General features: G+C 44.7%; 1 protein-coding gene across 1 annotated transcript; it reads right to left on the bottom strand.

The window, feature by feature from the left end:
* Positions 1-714: 714 nt before the first annotated feature.
* LOC119433962 (mitochondrial substrate carrier family protein S) lies at positions 715-19,653 on the bottom strand. Its single transcript, XM_037701253.2, has 8 exons — positions 19,437-19,653; positions 19,061-19,214; positions 18,643-18,711; positions 17,410-17,472; positions 16,939-17,011; positions 16,812-16,859; positions 8,235-8,440; positions 715-3,577 (listed from the first exon to the last, which is right to left on the bottom strand). The coding sequence occupies exons 1-8, from the start codon at positions 19,492-19,494 to the stop codon at positions 3,403-3,405; spliced, it is 846 nt and encodes a 281-aa protein (XP_037557181.1). The 5' UTR covers positions 19,495-19,653; the 3' UTR covers positions 715-3,402.

The following is a 19,653-nucleotide window of genomic DNA, read 5'->3' as shown; positions in this document are numbered from 1 at the left end:
CGAGTTGTGCGAAATCTCGCGATAGTGACGGTCACACTGAAAGTGGTCATAGTCGAGCACAAAATGAACCCGCAGCAACTTTCAAGTATCACTTCAAGAAAACGTGCTCTGCCACAACCTCGCAATGGCAATGGCGCTGTGTCTGATGGCTGCGATGACAAGCTGTTGCCAAGGCCACAAACGCAGTTTTGGGTTTTATCCAATTGTAACACACAGGGAATTTCCGGACCCATTTTTTCAGAAACAAGGTGCACGTTGGGTTCGTGCAAATACGGTATTAAAGGGAAAAATGAGATATCCACCCAAGGAGATATCCACCCGTGGGTGGATGTCTAATTTTCCCCTTTAATTACTTCTCTCCACCAAGCGGGTATCCACTGAACTATTACGTCAAATGCGGTATGTGGAGAATTTAGGACATTCAGAGTGTTTTACACGCAAGTATTTTCGAACGAGTACAACACACACTCATAGACAGTATCAGGCAATTATGACATTTCTATAATGTTTAATGATGCAACAATCTTTGGATTACTGTCGCCAATCAACAGATTCATGCAGTTCAGCACTCTTCTATACGAGTTTGGAGACTTTCAAATTTTTAACCAAAATAAAAAAGAAACGGCCATGCATTTTTGCAAATGTGCATCGTATGTTTTGTAGACAGAATGCATCAGTCTCTTCCCCTCCTCCTCTAACACACACGCAAAGAGGTAAAAGTGTTCAAGCATTTATTCTTCATTTACAACTTTTCTAGAGAATGAAATTGCACAAATTGGCCTACAGCATAATAATAAAACGCAACAAGTTCAAGATAACATCAGTAAGCTCGTAAAAGCAACCTTTCAACATCACAGTTAAACAAAATAATCTTTAAGTGCCACGCAAAATGAAAATAGTGAGCTGTACAAACATTAAGGCACTCTCACTTGTACTTGAGGCATCGTGAATTTAACAAAAACAGCGCTCGGAACAGAACAAACAAGTATTAAAGAGCTTGTACTGTATAGCAAGGTATTAAAATTGAACAGTGCTCACATGCTGCAACATTACATATATATAAAAAGAGGAAATGTACAAGATATTAGAATGCCAGAATGCAACGAAATAGTACCAGCAGTGTAAAACTGGCACCTCTCTGGTTGCCAAGTGTATCACAAGTTTAAATGCATCACAGGGACGATTCACTTTAGTCCCTGCCGTCACGGACGATTCACCCTACATGTAACCTAACAATGGTTAGGTGACATGTAAACTAGTCCCAAGAACACTGTGCATGTGTGCACGTGAACAGTGTACTTGGAATCGCATGTACGTACTTCAGTTGAAGCACGTGCATTCATCAGCCAATGGTAGGACATGATCAAGATGCAAGGACCACTAAAGTACATATTAGGATTTGAAAAAAAAAACATGTACAGTAGACTTCCGTTAATTCGACTCCAATTAATTTGATCCCAACTGAAGGTCCCGGTCGGCGCACATGCATTTCTATGGGCCCTAACCTTCATTATTACAATCCTAGAATTGGCCTTTGCTGGATAATTCAAGCTTGACCAGTCAGCATGCAAGTGCCTGACTCCTAACTGACCCCAACAGTGATTGACCCCTTTACAGGCAGCCTCTGTCTCAACAGAGCTTAGGGGTCAATGAATGCATTGAACACGTCATCTCCTGTCGAAAACGCCTCTTTTTGGGCTGCCCTAGTAAAATTTTCAAGCAACAATGGCAGCTCACAATGTCTGAGTATGGTATTTCCCCCATTCTAACGCTCGCCCCTTTTTCTTTCAAGGAAAATCTAGCCAAAAGCTGCTTTCATAGAGTACGTATGCTTTGCCACATTGCGGCTAAGCTGACTTTACGAAATAAGCCACCACTGTGCAACACATATTAGACCCTTGCCCATTTTTATTGCAAAAAATTAAATGCACGTTAAATTTCAACTTTATACACATAGGAAGGGGGCGCACATTTGATTCGGGGGTGTGTTAGAATCGTGCAAATACTGCCGATCTTGTTTAATTCGACCTGCCGGATAATTCGATCAATTTTGGCGGTCCGGTCAGGGTCGAATTAACAAAAGTCAACTGTATTGATGTTTTGGACCCACTATGGCTCTTTTGTTCACACAAGTACAAAAAATTAGTACAGTGGTATATTGGCTCACGAGCTTCGTTCATACCATGAGTGGCTGCAAACTGAATTAGTTATGAACTGAAGCAGAGTTGCCCACAGAAAAAAAAGTAAGCATGGCCAATCTGTTCAGATTCTATGGAATAAACATTTTATTTTTAATTAGGAAATCTGTAACCATGTGTACTGTACAGTACAGCACTGTACTGTTGAAAGTTATTAACAATAAAGGCGTTTTTAGTTACCAATAAATAAATGACATAACCCATGCATTCCAGGTGCAATCTGTGTGAGCCTGATATGATGTGACACGCCTAAGCTGACTAATTATGCTGTGCCTGCATTTCTTCTCAATACAACTGAATTGTACTGAACTGAACTGAACAGGGACATTGCCGGAGGCGGTAGACTAACCATATTGCTAGTGATCATACTTGCAGGGTCCTGTTCATCACACTGCAGAAGTTTGTGAACCGAGGTAAAAGTTTGCAAATGCTGCTGTTCGTGAACTGAATTTTTGTGAACAAAAGTGTTCATGAACCGAGGAACCATTGTAGTATTTAGGCAAGCACTCGCTTTATTTAGGAAATTTACGACCCCCACTAAACCAGTTTTTGGAGGATTGTGAATAACAAATGTCAGTTATACATTTCTTCTCAACCTTGTACTCAGGCGAGCGCTTGCCTTATTTTGATCATGTCAGCATTAACCACCCACGCAACCATAAGGGCAACCTAAAAGCACCACTGTTCTCAATGCTTAAGACACATAGAATAGAAACACTTGACATCGAGTGGAAACACTTGGAGACATACAGGATGACCATAAAATGTGAATCCAGCTTTGCAAAGCATTGACCATCTGTAAAAGAATGGCATTTCAGTCTGGCCAGGCACTGTGGTGTTCCCTTAAACATGTATGCATAAAACGCATGGTAAACAGCTGCCAAAAAGTGCACAGCTACAAAGAAAACATTAAAGACAAAGCCGCTTTCAGCAGAATCCACTGGTGAATATACAAGAAAAATTACCAAAGCACCGTTGAAAAATTGGTCAATAGATTGTGCAGATGCAGTGACTAAACAGTTAAAAGCATCCACAGCTTTAAGCTCAACAGGAAAGTCCACAAAGAAAAAGAAATGCACAGCTATCATCAACAAGCCTATCCAAAAAAATGACTTGACACTTAACAGTGCGAAATGCTGCGAACATTCACAGTGGAGTACACGATGCGAAGAAATGCAGTCCGGTGCAGCGGTTTGTAAAAGCGTCAATCCCGAAGGCCCAGTTCGGTGACCTTCCGCTGCGCGTAGCTCATCACAATCATGCTGGTCCCATTGGCGACAAAGCTCCGGATAGAGCCAGGAGCAAGGCCACGGTACATGGCCGTGACGCCACCTTTCTGCCTGTAGACGGACTTCATTCGCTGGAGGAGGGACACGTTTCTGCACAGATTTAGTTCCAACACAATCATGTCACAACCATCGGCATTTCATTACATGCTAAGTCTTAAATTGTGAGGGTTATTGCACAAAAAATATTTCATTTTTTTAAATGAAATTAAATTCTCGGATTTTACGTGTAAAAGCCACGATTTACCGTATTTACTCGATTGTAATGCGAGTTTTTTTCCAGATTTTTGCTACCTGAAGTCGATCCTCGCATGACAATCGAATACCGAAATTCAAGTTGTCTAAAAAGTGCAATGAGGCACCCAATTCTAAACAATGAGTAAAATGTGCGAGTAAAAGCGCGCGAGGGATGCGCGCTTTCATGCAGAGCGAACGCACTGGGGAGAGCAAACGCAACATCTTAAGTCGCACGAAAGGCCGTGGGGGATGAGAGGGAGGGAGCGGAGGCAACGTTTAACTGCGGCACCAAATGCGTATCTTGCGACCGGGCACAAAGGGAACCATAGAATAAAGGGGAACGGCAGCTCAATCTCCCACGCAAAAGGAGGAAAGCCTGAAGGCAGCGCGGGAGGCAGAGGGTGCGACTTCTACTCTGCCAGTAACGCGTACTTGTACTTTGCGTGGCTGCGAGCTGTCGTGCGCGCTGTACCTTGAAAGCGATCTCCACACGGCTCTTACCTTTGTACGCGCTGTGCTTTCACCGCTTAGTTTCCGTTGAAGCGATAGACCGCACAAAATTTCGCTCGCTGCTGCTCCTGCGCTTGCTCACGACAGCATTTTGACAGCGGTTGTCTGTGGTCGTCGAGTGGGATCGTCGAGTGTTTGCTTGTGTGCGCTGACACCATGCTAGTTAATTCAGTTAGTAAGCAAATGTGTCCATGTTTATAGAGCCCATAAAACTACTATCCTTCCTCCGTATAGCTTTCTGCTAGTAAATTTGCTATCGCAATTGATGCTTCGCCTTTCGGGCAAAGCTGCGACGTTTTCATGCATCCGGTGTTCTCGCGTTACTTTAGCGGTTTTCTTTTTCTTCTTTTTTTTTTGCTGGACGCAACAAAAAGTCACCCCTCGCGTTACTTAGAATGACAGAAAGCTGAGCTAGTTCGTAAGGATTCATAATGCAAAAAAGGTAAGGCGTGCAGACACGGACACAAGAGAAGTAGACAACACGAACGCTGACTACAGTAGAACCCCGCTGTTACGTTTTTCACGGGACCGTAAAAAAAGAACGTAAGAGCCGGGAAACGCAAGCGCCGGGAAACAGGAAAAATTGAGAAATGGGAGTAGTGTTGAACTGCACACAATATTATTTTAATTCTTACGTGTGACAAAAAGTAGTTTCGCCCGACAGCCGAAGTATCTATCGATTGCGATGAGCTATACAAAGTAAGAATAGTAGTTTTATCGTCCGTATAAACTTGTAAACATTCGCTTATTAACTAATTAACTAACATGGTGTCAGCGCCCACAGGCAAACATGAACACATCTCACTCGATGAGCGCGGACACGCGCTGTCAAACGCTGGGGTGAGGAATTTAAGCGCCGCTGCAGAAGCGAGCGAAGTGACATTCGTGCTGTTGTCTATCACTTCAACGCAAAGAGAACACACAGCACGCACAATGCTACGAGCCGCCGACGCACCTACACTGCGTAGACTTTGCCCCCAACGCAGATCGCTTTCAAGATACGGCACGCGCGCCACCGCGTAGTACGCAGTTGAAGCCAGAGCACAATGCTGCCAGGTATCACTCCCCCCTCGCTCCCTCGCCGGTGCCTTGAGTGCAACGGAAGAAGGCGCGCCGCAATCGTCGGCTCACCTCGCACGCTTTCACTCCTACAGCATGCGGCGCGCGGCGACGGCGTTATCGCCCTTGGACTTTATGCGGAACATCTATGAGCCAAAACCAATTTTAGGGCCGCAACACGTCATAGACACCATCTTTAGATAGCAAACACGGATCTCAAGGGCCATACTTTTGCTGACGAAAACCGAAAATACGTAATAACTGTCACCCCCGGCACTTTATGCGGCCAATGCCATCGTCAAGCAACCAAGCCAAGCAACATGAAAAGTCAAAATGGGCGCTCGGGCCGGCGCGGTGTGGCAGTTCGCAACGTTTGATGCGGGAACGGTCCCACAGTTGCGACGTAACAGCGGGGTTACCAATGCATTGGGTTCTATGGGAGCTGTGTCGGGATCGGCCGAAAACGACGTAACAGCCGGGAAAACGCAGCACCCGGGAACGTAACAGCGGGGTTCTACTGTATCAACTGAAGGAAGCACTGAGGCTAAAATAGAAAGAAGACTCAAAACTCATCTGTGCATGCTCTGGAATGGTAGCACCACAAGTCAGTAGCGCACCCAGGATCTCTGCCAGGGGGGGGTTGACAGTTTGCCAATACCATCTAAACAGCACTAATTTCAATTTCTTCACGGGAAATTGTCAAAAAATGCGCTTTTTGCGAGTGTGCAGACGATTGCGCGTCTTACACCTTAGTTGCAGCACTCAAATGCGCAAGGAAAGAAAGGGGGTTAAACAAAAGGGGGGGTCAAGTCGGCCTCAGGGGGGGGGGGGGGGTTACAACCCCCGAATCCCCCCCCGTCGGTGCGCCACTGCCACAAGTCAATCGGATACACGTGCCGGTCTACGTGAGAGATAACTGTTGAGGCATTTGATCGCGTTACTTTCGAGGTTTTATTTTTTCTTGATGGGTGCAATGAAAAGTCACCCCTCGCGTTACTTTCGCTGTTTTAGTTTTTCTTGATGGACGCAATGAAAAGTCACCCCTCGCATTACAACCGCGGTCGCGTTACAATCGAGTAAATACGGTAATTATGAGGCATGCTATAGTTGGAGACTCCAGATTAATTTTGACTACCTGGGTTTCTTTAACGTGCCCTCAATCACCAGGGCACAGGCGTTTTTGCATTCCGCCTCCATCGAAATGCGGTCGCCGCGGCCACGACCTCGTGCTTAGCAGTGGAACACCATAGCCGCTAAACAACCACGGCAAAGTATTGTTTCTTTTTTGCACAAACATACCCTCCATTGCCAAAAACAAAAGTTGTTCTATTTTTACTTGATTTGGAACTGTGTTTGGGCATTACATGAATAAGAGGCACTGCAACACTTTCCGAACACAGCAAGAAAATGTTAACAATATGTAGACAGTGTTGCCATCAACATGCGAGCCAAATATTATTTTGCTGCATGCAGTTGCAGGGAGCTCACAATCTCTCGGAATCTCCCTGCATGCAGGGAGCTCACAATCTCGCAAAAAAAGGTTGCTCGCTCTCTCCTGCCGCTCTTTTGCTTCCGCCAATGACATCATAGCCAGTGTGACAGACGCCACAACAGGAAAGCAGCGGTTGTTAACGCATCCCTTTGATCCTGTCAGACATCAACCTTGAAGGGCTACCATAAAAGTGTATCAAAGAAAAGGTAAGAAGGGCACAATAGGCAGAGCATTGCTAATGGCACCACCCAGCAGAGAAGAAACATTGTGTTAAGAACAAACTGTGCTCTTCATATTTCTGTGATTGTGAGGCCCTTCTCCATGATTATGAGAACCAAAAACCTTTATAACGCCAAGTCGGGAATCGCAAGTGCATGTGTTATAATGATCAGCTAAATGACGTCTTTTCTTTCCTCTGTAGCAATTGTTTTTCATACCATTCCTTGCGATTGTGTTCATTTTGCGCTACTCTCCGTTGCAAGCCGCACAGTCATTGTGCGTGACAGTAACAGAACTCTACAGTCATTAACACTAATTCGCAATGTATCATTTTTGCTATGCTGAGTTTCATCATTCAAAATCATTTCAATGCGCAAAACTTCACGCATAGTCTATGGTGGCGTTTTTTACACGCTAGAGCAAGTTTTCAGTTGTAGATGGTTCAGAAAAAAAAATTATTAAACAATTAATTACTGCACTAATGAGGATTTTACTCTAATACCATCTATGTGTTTTTTTAGGCAGAAACATACTCTCCATGGCCAAAAATAAAGGTGAACGAGTTGTTGTAGTTTTCTTTGAAATTAAGCTATGTTTGGCAATTACAGGGTTAAACTACAACAAAACTGACACAACGAGAATGCAGCGTTTAAAAAGGCAAGCCACAATTGTAAACTTGATGGTGGAAAAGCAGAACTAACAATTATGCAGAGCTTATTAGTTTTATTAGCCATTTTGGTTTGGGACCCTTAAACAATATTGTTTGGTCCTGGGCCGGGACGAAGTAATAAAACTATTCCAATCTGTTTTTATTCCAAACCTGCCATTAAGCCCTCCGTGATCAAAATGGCTCAGGCCAAACCCACATGTGCGGTTGCCACGCCATATAGGCAGGGCCCGAGCCATTTTGACCTATCATGGAGGGCCAATGACAGATTTGGAATAGTTTTACATTATCCAGGACTTAGAAGATGTACAGTCATGCTCAATATTAGCTGCCACACCCGTGCTCCAAGACTCCAAGGCTGCATGCATGGTGGCTCTGACATAAGAGTTGGCTTAATAAATACTCGTAATTAGAGCGGCATTTACTTCCGCAATTTTTTGTCTGTCAGCACCACCATGCAGTCGTGGAGCCCCTTCAGCCACATTCACCGATATTGCAGCTCACATTGAGCACGACCGTACATGTCAATGAATGTACTCTGAAATTAAAATAAACTTGAAACGCACTCTCCATAGTGGCCCTGCACTTGCGACTTCATGTACTCCAGCGGCCAGACAATCCACCAGGCCGCCGTTGCTGCCAGGCCCGAGATGAGGAAGGGCCCCAGCAGGGGTCGCTGGAAGTACTCGTTGAAGTTGCGCCGCCCAGAGTCCAGGAAGATAAAGTAGGACGTCATGAGCCCCACTGTTCGCATCCACGTCACACCAAAGCCCTGCACGGGCAGATAGTAGTAATCGGTTCACACGAAACGGCGACACACAGCAAAATGAATGCGTCCACGAAGTTTACTCCAAAATATGCTCGAGTAGGACTTGTTGTTGGCATAAGTCGGTACAGTCAACCACAAAAGTTTACGGACCACAGAATCTCGGAGGACATTGAATTCCCGAGCAGCCTGTAGCAGTAGCCAGTAAAACTATACAACAATGTTGTTAGCATATCGTAGTCGAGGCCCGAAATGCAAATACTAGGTTGCGTTGCCAAGCTGCGGAGATATTCAGCTTTTTCTCAGCTTTCATGGTTCGTAATATTTTGTGGTTGACTGTACAGGTCTAGCTTGGCAGGAATGACAAAACTAGATGACAAAGAAGAGTAGACAACTGGACAGGCACCCCTTTCTAGCAAGATTTTCTACAAAAACCACTACAAGGAAAGCCGGCGCTATAGGAGCGGCAAGTAATGGTATGTAGTAAAATTAAAAGTGCAAGAAAGGGCACGGACTAGACAAGTCTTGTCAGTGTCCTTTTGTGTGCTCTTAATTTTACTACATACCATGAACGAACTAGCCTAGCAGCAAACGTTGGTGATAGTATACCATGGAAGGATGGGCACTATATGAATTTCCCTTGACTTCGGCCCCTTGACATCAAAATGGCTTTTTGACCTAGCAACTTGATCATTTTCGTCAATACACTGCATTATAAATGCAACAATGCGCAATGATTACACATGTGTGCAGGAACTGATTGCCTCCGCATGTGGATAATGTGTAGGGGTGTGCAATTAGTGATTTTTTAGAACAATCGAATATGAATAGAATAGTGTCAGAAGCAAATCGAATCAAAGCAAATACTTTTCAAATAGCTTTAAAATATGAGCACCTATGCGGCATACGCAGCAGCCGCTGGTAGTGGCAGCATAAGTCCCAGTTTGACCTTGTCTGAGCTTGAAGGTCAGATTTACGGAACGAGGTGTTTTCTAGGTTTGTACCTGGAGTAGTAGAGTTATCGCTCTAATAATGAAAATGCATTATCACAATTAATATAAAACAATATAAACATCCCAGTATTCTTAAATTTAGCAAGTTTCTGTTATTATTAAATAGTTCGTTATGAAGTTTTTATTAAAAGCAGAAACAGAGCATTAGCAAACAAGTAGTTTCTTCGCATGCACATGTCTGTTCAGGGAATGCGAGTGATCGCTGTACAGCCTGTAAAGTATGGCTACCTAAGTGATGCAGCCTACTCCCCTTTGCAAGTTCTCATGATTTATGTCTATACTATGCCCACGGGGTGAAAATTTACCATACTTTTGCTACAATTTTATGTTTATTTGGGTGCAGTTGACGTTTTTAAATATTCGAAAAGTATTCAAAAAATATTCACATTTACGAATAGAGACTATTCGATTCGTTATCTAGAAGTTTCGAATATTTGCACACCCCTAATAATGTGCAGCGGTGCATCGCTGAGCGAACAATTCATAGTGAATGGGGCTCACTGGCAATATTTAACTCAGATATTAAACTCAAAGCATATACGATGGTTTTTAACCTGCATTTTGGCAAAATATCTTTTGCTGGCTACAAAAATTTCAGAGACAGTCACAGTTATTAGAGAATAGTGATCCTATCAAGATGGATATCTTTTCTTCCGGTTCCTTTCTTGCTGCTGACAAAAATGGCAATGCTCTTTTTTCATATTGAGTAAATACCAGACAAGGTTACAGTAAATGTTGATAAATGTTTTATAAATAGAGGTCATTTATGCATGGCTCTATTACTAATTGCAAAGTAAGCGAGAGAAAGCAGAAAACAACAAAGACTAGTATTTAGAATCTTCTTGCAAACGAGACGGGCTATGGAATGAAATAAAAATTACTCCATCTCCCGCTAAAGGGAACCATGTGTGGATGCGAAGCAGCGGGAAGATGGTTAGCTTGAGCGGGAGATGGTTTCACGGCAGCGGCTCAAGCACTCATCGCGGCGCTGCACAGGAAAGAGAATGAGGCGCGCGCGCTCCCGTCATTTTCATACTGCGGAACTACCGTGGCGCCCCCAGTGGAGTATGCAGCTGTCGCACCACCTGTCGTGCGCGCCGGTCCGGAATTCTAGAGGAGAGAAAGGGGGGGGGAACGTAGGAGAGAGAGGGGGGAGGGGACACGCATGCGCTGTGGGGGTGTGGCACGCGGGTGTGGCACGCGGGCGCCGCTCCGTACAGTAGAGGATTCCTAGAGGAGAGAAAGGGGGGGAGCTAGGAGAGGAGAGTGATAGGGAGGGGACGCGCATGCGCTGTGGGGGTGTGGGACGCCGCGGGAGGAACGGACAAAGCTCCCGCCATAAGCTGCTTCGCATCTAAAAATAGGGCAACCAGCATTCGAGAATCGGAGGCCGAGTCTATCTCTGGGTAGGTCAGAAACTTCTAACAAAAATCTCAAGAAGAAAACAATGCAACAGGATTATAATGAAATAAATTGACTGTCATCGCAAGACAGGCCACCATGTTGAATGTTTCAACTATCACTGAACCAAGAGCTGAATGCTTTACTCTTGTGAGCCTGCATCGTCTGTATCAATTAGCGCCGCAAGCACCTGGGAAAGCAACATCAAAGCCCTTCCTTGTTACCTGCCAAAGTCATATGTTGCACACTTGAATAGTAAAAACACCTCCCAAACAAACAATTACAACTAAATGATAATTTTGTTATCTGAAGGCTTTGAAGTTTCCTTTCACCATTCAATATAAGCCTTTGTTGAACGAAGAGCTTCTAAACTATACCATACCTTTGAGGACATAGATCAGGTTTTTCTCCCATATTAAAGCCCAAGTGTACTTTATAAAGTACACCATCACAGCATTTGAAATAATAAAGTGCAATTCATAAACTCTCACAATTCAGTAACAATGCAATAAGACCATTGGTTACCAAAAATCAATAAAATCTGACTGATAGTCCTTTCTTAGGCCTTAATTATTTAACCAAGGCCTGGTAACGAAACAATAGGAGGTTTTCCACAGGTAACAACGGAACAACGTGTCCCACATATCGAACATCTTGCAGAGCAAAACTGCCCATGGAAAGAATTCAGTTGGTTCTGAGAGGCCCCAGTGTATTCAAAAACAAAAATAAACAATGTAAGACTGTCTTTTTAGCCTGCACTGTTTATCCTCTATGCATCTGCGGCAGCCAGCGAAGGCGCCAACCAGGGATGATGAGGATAAGTATACGTACACAGATGAGGAAGATCAAGTGTATATAAGTGCTTGCACAATCTTTCCCCGCTTTTTTACACGAAACTCATGTTACGTGAAATGCACAGATCAAGCTATGTCAACTGGATATATAATTGCTGTTGCTGTGAATTTCATTTTGTGATCAAGGCACTCATACTGGCACTGAAACGGTAATATATTTGAAATGGCGGGTGTACACTTTGTACAACGACCTTCCGTCATCAGATGATTTTTAGTCAAATTCTTAGATAAACCACGGTTTCGAAAGTGTTCGTCCTTCTTAGCGGTCACAACAAAGTGACAGCGTGCTGCACTCTTGGATGTAGAAAGCCCATTGGGTGCGACAGCCAGGTGGGTCCCGCAGCAAAGATGGAGAGAAAAAAATGCGATGGTCTGTTACAATGTCAAATGGGTGACCATGCAAGCAAAAGCGTCAACTTCCCGAGCAGCCAGGTGATGGCCAAGCACTTGTATGGTGTTAGCAATCAAATGAGTGACCAAGTAAAACCTGCCCACCTGCCTGCTTTTTGAACAAATGGCGACAGGGTTTCAAGACAGTATCAAATAACCAATCTGCCCTAAAACTCATAACCTTCTTCAATGAAAATCGCAGTGTATGTATGTATCAACACTTCACATGTCCCGGTGCATTTAAAAAAATATATATGTAAAATATATATGTTTGACATGACTTGTGTTTCATTGCAGAAACTGCAGAATGTGCTGTAATGTTACTCTTTTTTTATATATTACATACAAACTCTAGAATCCACTACTTGTGCTGCAAATAACCTAAGATGGCTACGGCATCCACGTTCACGGAGGCTCTTTCGCTCAGTGCTGTGGTCACATTTCTCTTTTGTGGCGTCGAATCAAGGTGTTTTGTGGAAGCCGAAAGGGTTCTTGCTGCCGATCACTTCATTTAGATCGGTCTCAAGGATTTCAGCTATGAAATTGCGGAAATACTTGTGCTGTGCGCGCAAACGTCCGGCCTGCCCAGCGAGCCGCATCAGATTTTTTTAAAGACAAAGAGCTTTTCAAGCAAGCTGGAGGTTAAAAAAAAGGAAGTGCTTGTGCACAGCAAGCCTCCCCGGAAGGTGCAAGCACTTGTTTGTGGCATTGCTCCACTGCTACAAGTATGATAGTTAACTGTTTTAGACCTTCATAGGAAACTCTACACTGCGACTCTTGTTGTAATGTATCACCACACATCCCACAATATATCATTATCATCATCAGCCTATATTTATGTCCACTTTAGGACGAAGGCCTCTCCCTGTGATCTCCAATTACCCCTGTCTTGCGCTAGCTGATTCCAATTTGCGCCTGCAAATTTCCTAACTTCATCGCCCCACGTAGTTTTCTGCCGTCCTCGACTGTGCTTCCCTTCTCTTATTCTGCAACTCTGATCCCACAAAACATAGGCAGCAGCATATGTCACGCTTTGAGAACCTAAGTACGGATATTCTGCACTGACAGAACGAGGCTAAAAACTGTAAAATTACATGGTCAGTGTGTCTTGGTATAAAAACAAATTAAAGTTGTGTTTGTGAGTTGGGGTAAACCTTTCTCTTCATAGTTAAATAATCCATGTGATAAGGTTGGCTGCGTCCGATGACTGGCACTTGTTCGTGCTCGCATTATGCAGTATTAGAGCTTGTAGGGCCCGGGTTTGGGAACAGAGCAGACACCTGCTGCTGTAGAAATTCCCACACCTGGTGAAACGTGACAAATGAGTAACAACCAATCAGACCAAGTTGAGTTTCTTCCAACAGGTTTCCAAAATTTAGTGAGTGTTTTCTTTTGGCAAAGTTAGTTGTATTAGTGTACATGCATGACTTGGAAAAGAATTGAACGAGATGCAATGGAATTTGGCTGTGTGCACAGTGTCGCAAAGCAAACTATAGAGGCGCTGTGCGCTGCTCGAACCAACGTTTATAGATCTATAAACGTTGGCTCGAACGCTCCAAAACTGGAATGAGTGCTGTTTGCAGTTGCTTCTAAATTTCTTGGGAGGCTTAAGCGTGCATCACTAATTTATTAAAGCACCTGCCTGAACAAAGTACACTCTGTGATTGGAAACGCCAGCCAAGATATTTAAAATAAACAAAAAGAAAGCAATGATCTACTCGCCGGGAAGAATAAAGTCGTCTCGAGTGAAGTGTTTCGAACAAACCCGTATAATATCGGTCGCCTTTTCCCAATGCGGAAGTTTCTTATCCAAGTCACTCTCCGATGCACGTCGTCTGCTTCTTTTGGGAAAAGATGAAATCATGCATTGCCGTCCTTCCACCGTGCTGACACACATAATAGTACACAACAAAGGTCTTTAGACACCCGTCTCTATTTCTCATTTTTGGGCTTGTGCGCAGCAGCATCACAAACTACGAGGCATTCAGCGCATGCTGTGAGAGGACACACTCTTTCGCTTCAAGTCTGAACCTGGATTGGCTGTTTCTCAGTGCGGCCACTTGGTGGCGAGCATTTACTTGGAGACACATATAGTACTCACTGTTTAAAGGGCCCCTAAACCACCTCAGATATTTTTTGAACATTTCAAGTAAACACGCGCATCGAGTTCAGAATGCAATCACGATCAACGATGCCAAACGCTGCAGCGTTACGCGCCGCGGGCGCGCCACAAAACCAAAAAAACAATGCCGTCCTCCTCCCCTCACCTTTCCGGTAACCCCAGCGGTCGTCATGATGTCAGCAGGGGGAATCTGGTGATGTCAACGGTGGAAACGATGTCCATTGGTCGAACAAGAACCTACGACTTCCGGTTTGTCTGCTAGCAGGTACCCGCGCTCCCTGCTCGTCCTCGCCGTGTTGCTCGCTTGTGCGCGCTTGCGCATCGGTAATTGCAGCCCGCAATGCAAGTGCCAAATCGCTCATGTTCCAACACAGTCATGCTTAGCGGTCTGATTAGCTGCGCGAACAGAGTGCGACAGTGTTGGCCTTTCCAGACGTGCACGCAACACTGGGTCTATAGCGGCACGCTTCGCATAACACGCGCCGGCACCGCAGCTACAGTGTACCCAAGTATTCTAGTACACTCTACCGCAGCAACATCGGGTAGCCGAGAAGCGCCGAGTCCACGTCCACGTTACCGGCACGCTAACTCGCCGCACGCCGTTTGCCATTCGCGGGCCGCCGTTCGACAGCGGTTTTGCTCGCGAGCGGCGAGATTTCCTTGCCGTACGTAGAGAGGATGAGACCAGGACTCATTTGTGCGGCAGCCTCACCGCCGCTGATCGCTCGACGGCGCCGATATCGTCGCTAGGCCTTTTCCGGTTCCCTTCAAAGCTAAAGCGGACGGCGCTTCGAAATGAATTGCCGACGCTCACAAGCCGCAATATTTTCTTATCATTGTTATCTCTCTTCGCAATAATTGTACACAAAGAAGAAAAATACGCTGATATTAGCGGCGCCGTCAGCTGCGATGCGAGCACAGCCGAGCCGGTCGTCTCCCGTCGGTAGCCGTGCACTCAGCAGCAGCCAATGTTTTCGTTGCCGGTGGCGGAGGCGCGCAGTTTCGCGGTCGTCGATTGGCCCGTTGATGGTGCAGCGGGCGGGGCGCCGGCCGAATTGCCATCTAATTTGGACACCTCTCGCGCGGCAGACAGGATTCCGCTAGCATGGCTAGCGTGGACGTGCCTTAACCGGAAGTAGGCGTTTTGAGAAGCACGTTGGCGATGACGTATGTCACGTGACATTTCGAGCAGCACTCGGCGAGGAGGGGAGACCAGCGGACGAGGAGAGAAGCGAAGGAAAGAGTGAAATGAGCGAGGGCCGTTTTTCGATCATCAAACACGTGTAACTCCGCTATTACGGCACCATTTCGAAAAATTCTCGCGGCTACGTGTTCGTTGTAGACTCGTGCACAACTGCAACACCACAACTAAATTTCGACCTCTGGGTGGTTTAGAGGCCCTTTAAGCACATTTGTTAAATGTGTTTTATTGTTGGAACATTTTTTGTGACACATCTCCACACACAATTTACCATCGCGTGTGTGAAGTACGAACATTTCCAATTTACACTAAATAATATCAATCAGTCAAGCAATCAATCAACCAACCAATCAGCCAACCAACCACCCAATGATTTAACCAGATTCTGCGTTGGTCTCTGATGTCCTACAAATTTGCCACCAAAGCCAGAAGGCGTGACCACTGGTTTGGCAAGTTCCTCTGCTAAAAGCTTCACGCAACTGTAATTAAAACTTTTGGCTTTTTGCTGACCTTTTAGCGCGCTACGGTAACAACAACAAGTAAAAGAGGCAGCACAAATATGAGCTCTACCAATCACAAAGCACAGGTACAACCTAACAAGAACTTTCATTTTCTAGACAACACAAACTGGTGATGCATTGTGCGTGAACCTTGGCATGTGTTTTGGGTCAGTGGCACAGCTTTTGTGTATCTTGCCCCTCCTGAATTTGTTTTACTAAAGCACAAAAACACCAGCAGTGGAATAACCCAATCGTACTAGCTTTTAAAGGGACACTAAAGAATTCTTTCAAAACCATTTTCGTTAATTTCATCGTAAGGTAACTAAACAGCGTGAAAATACAACTTGGATCTGAGACTTCACACTGTTTAATTATGTAAAATCAACTAGCACGAGCTTACACCCTGCTTCATGGCATGAAGTTAATTACCAGAAGATGAAGTGAATGGTAAACTTCCATTTCACAAATTTCACACCAGCGCGCTAGTGTGATGTCCTGAATTTCAAAGTATTTCCTTGTTTTGGGGTCATGGTGGCACACTAGAAATTCTTGAAAGCTGGCAAGTTCATTCAGTTGCTCCTCAAGATACAACGTAATTCATGTTTACCAACAAAAATTTCCTGGGCCAGAGTAGATGCAGTGAATATCTATCACTGTCTCAGCAAGCTGGTGCGGGATCTCCAGCACCAGCGAGCTGGTACATCCCTACCTGACGTCTGCATTTGCTTCTTTTCTGGTTTACCAGGCCTCTTTCTACACTAAGAGCAGCTTGTTGGCATTGCAGAAAGGCGATTTGCTAATACACCCAACAGTTATTTTTTCTTAGAGTGTTATTTCAATGTTCATTAGCACTTTCACTTTAGGTAGGTTTGTTATGGTATAGTAATAATGCTTACCGTGTAAACTTTGCGTAACGTCCATGTCTGCCCAATCTGGCGGCTTATCTGAAACGATGACACATATCACAGTGTGCCGCTACTGTGAACAATATATTTTTTTTTTCTTCTTAAAACTCTGTCAAACCTTAGCATACTCTAAGGGGCACTCGATGATGGCTCGGGCTGTAGACGCAATGACGCCTCCGATTACGACTCTCCTGCAAAAGCACAACTGAAACTTAGCAACAGTAGTTTCATAAAGCAAACAGTGATTTTGTTACTTCATACTACTCTTTTTTTTTCTGCGAGGTTAAATATATGATGCACGTGATATCATGCAGACTGCTTGTTATTTTTCCATGCTTTGAATGCTGCCTGTTCTATTTATAAAATTATGCTGTGTTTTTTTCTTCTCATTATCTCGCATTCGTTTGGTTATTTCTATGCTTTGTTCGCTAGTTATTTGATCCTGTTATGTGCTTATGTTTGTAAATGCTGTATCGCTTTGTTTCCCCTTTTGTATATTCAGGCAGTTTTGCCCCTCCTCCTTGGGCCATTTTAAGCCTGCAGTATTGCATAAATAAATAAAATAAAAAATAAAGTACTATGAGCTTACGTCTGCAGTCCTGCTGTGAGTGGAATTTGGTTCGTGCACACCGTGTTGTCAAGGTATGTGTACCTGAAACGAGGAAGAAAACAACACTAGGACCAATGACGGCATAAGTCTAGGACATGTAACTCTCTCAAGGAAAGCGAGAAAATTAAAAAACAAGTGATGTTTTTTCTAATGAGACACTAACAGAAATACTATTACAGTAAGCTGTAACAGTAAACTTCACTTCTGTAGTAGCAAAACTCCTTACCGTGTGGTGAAGTTTGGCAAGCCACAAAAGGTAAACAGATGGCCAATTGTGACACCACCCCAAGTTCCCTGACCAGATCGCTGTTAGGTCATGGATGGACTTTAAAAGAGTCGAATGAGGTCTAGTTGTTTATCAGTAAAGAAGAATCGCATATTGCATTATAGAGGGACCAAAGGGTCAATATATTATGCTTGGAGAATGTTTCCTGTGCCAAAACATGGAGCATGCGAGAGAACAGATTGAAACCTGCGACATCATGTTGACCAACTAGCCTAAAAGAAGTTATTTACAGTTTTTGCATTAAACTGTACTTCTAGTCCTATCTGTTTGATGGTTGGAGTAGAAAGATTCTAACTGCGAGCTACACTTCCAAAGGCAGAAACGCAGGTGGCAAGGCAGACACTGCCATTAGTTCAAAGTTCCTTTCCGTACATGTCTGCTCTACAGCACTTGATTGTTCGAGCACCATAAGGCCTCAAATTTCATAACACTCTATGCTGACAATTCACAGTTTCTGCTACAAATGAATAATACAACCTCAATAGCGATCGGGCATCATATAAGGGGCCCACGATAAAAAGAAGAGGAAAAAGAAAGAAAGTGGAAGATGAGGATTCCAAGTACATATGACAGGTGCTTCAGCTGTCCCTATATGAAAGCTAAGCATTTAGGAATGTTTGCACATTTTCTCCCCAATAAAACGAAATTGCATCTGCTGTGGCGGTTCTCTTGTCCAGTTTTCTGCGCTATTGCCACTCTAGGTACTAGAAGGTTTTCAAAGAACCGGGGCTGTTCAACTTGTTATCAACCACTCTTGGCAGGACATGAATGGTCACATTATGAACTTGTCGGTCATTGATGAGCGGTTTACGACAGATAAAAGACACCGCTAAAGAGGCTGCGCGACATCGGTCTGGCGGGTGACTGTAAATTAGGAAATCACCGAGAAAAATAAGAAAGAAAGCAGTACTCGCAGTGCCACTTACGCAGCTTCAAAAACGGCGAACTGAACGGAACGGTAGATCCCGGATCCCAGGAGTGGCGGGACGCAGCCCCTGTAAAAGCAAAACCGAAACTAGAGATTTATTTCCATCTATTTTATATGGCGCGGTTGGTAGCATTACCACATACCACCTGCCTTATTTAAGGCAGGTGGTAAACTTTTTAAACTCTACCACGTCACCGATACGACACTATTATGCAGCGAATAAAATGCTGCGCGCGAATGACGGCGATCAGCTGTGTTGATCTTGACACTCCACAACCGACTTGTGAAGCGTGATTTTTCTGATATTCGCATTTGTCGTATTCAGCCGACTCTTCCACCTCCGTTGCAATGTGAACAGATGCGTAAGAAAAGACAACAAACAACAAAACAAAAATGTAAATTAATTGAATCTACACCTGTAGAGCCCAACGACGCCGCCGGTCCTGAGCGTTTTCCGGAAGGACTGGTACATGCTACAGCTCTCGAAGCCGGCTTGTGCCTGCATTTTTGTCTTAATCGTGTCGAACGGATGCCCGACGCACACGTTGGTGACTCCATAAAGCACGCCGACTGCAACGGAAGAAAAGTACCACGTATATACGTAACACTCCGGTGCCCGGACGAGCGGACACGGTGGCTCTCCGGAGTGGTATATCGACGCCCTCGTTTGGAACAAATGTTCGTCCGTGCACCGTTAAAAGTCACGTCACGCCACGGAAAAGCGCAGACCACGGAGCAACAGAATCATTGCGCAAGCGCCCCTGTGCTTTAAATAAGTATGGAAAAACTCACCGCCCAAGCCGATAGCTCCTTCCTTGAACCAGTGCGTTCGTTCTTCGTTGTGCGTCATCACAAAAATTAACTAGAACTAACCGTTGGGCTTGATTTACCGGCGGGCGATGCGCGTGGACACAAACTCCGGGGACCTTGGCCGATAAACGATGGTATCAGTTGTCGGGAGCGCACTACACGCGGTTTCGCCGGCGGGCAAAAGCATGCGTCGCGTGAC

Source organism: Dermacentor silvarum, chromosome 11, assembly GCF_013339745.2.
Source record: "Dermacentor silvarum isolate Dsil-2018 chromosome 11, BIME_Dsil_1.4, whole genome shotgun sequence".
In the NCBI taxonomy this organism is placed as follows: domain Eukaryota; kingdom Metazoa; phylum Arthropoda; class Arachnida; order Ixodida; family Ixodidae; genus Dermacentor; species Dermacentor silvarum.
The sequence above is the reverse complement of the archived record's forward strand: the minus strand, read 5'-3'. Positions and strand labels throughout refer to the sequence as shown.

Excerpts from the sequence above, each read along its gene's own strand:
- LOC119433962 (XM_037701253.2), bottom strand. The coding sequence starts at position 19,494 with ATGACGCACAACGAAGAACGAACGCACTGGTTCAAGGAAGGAGCTATC. Across the intron at positions 19,215-19,436 it reads AGGAGCTATCGGCTTGGGCG|TCGGCGTGCTTTATGGAGTC; the intron begins GTGAGTTTTTCC and ends CTTCCGTTGCAG. Across the intron at positions 17,012-17,409 it reads CTCACAGCAGGACTGCAGAC|GAGAGTCGTAATCGGAGGCG; the intron begins GTAAGCTCATAG and ends GTGCTTTTGCAG.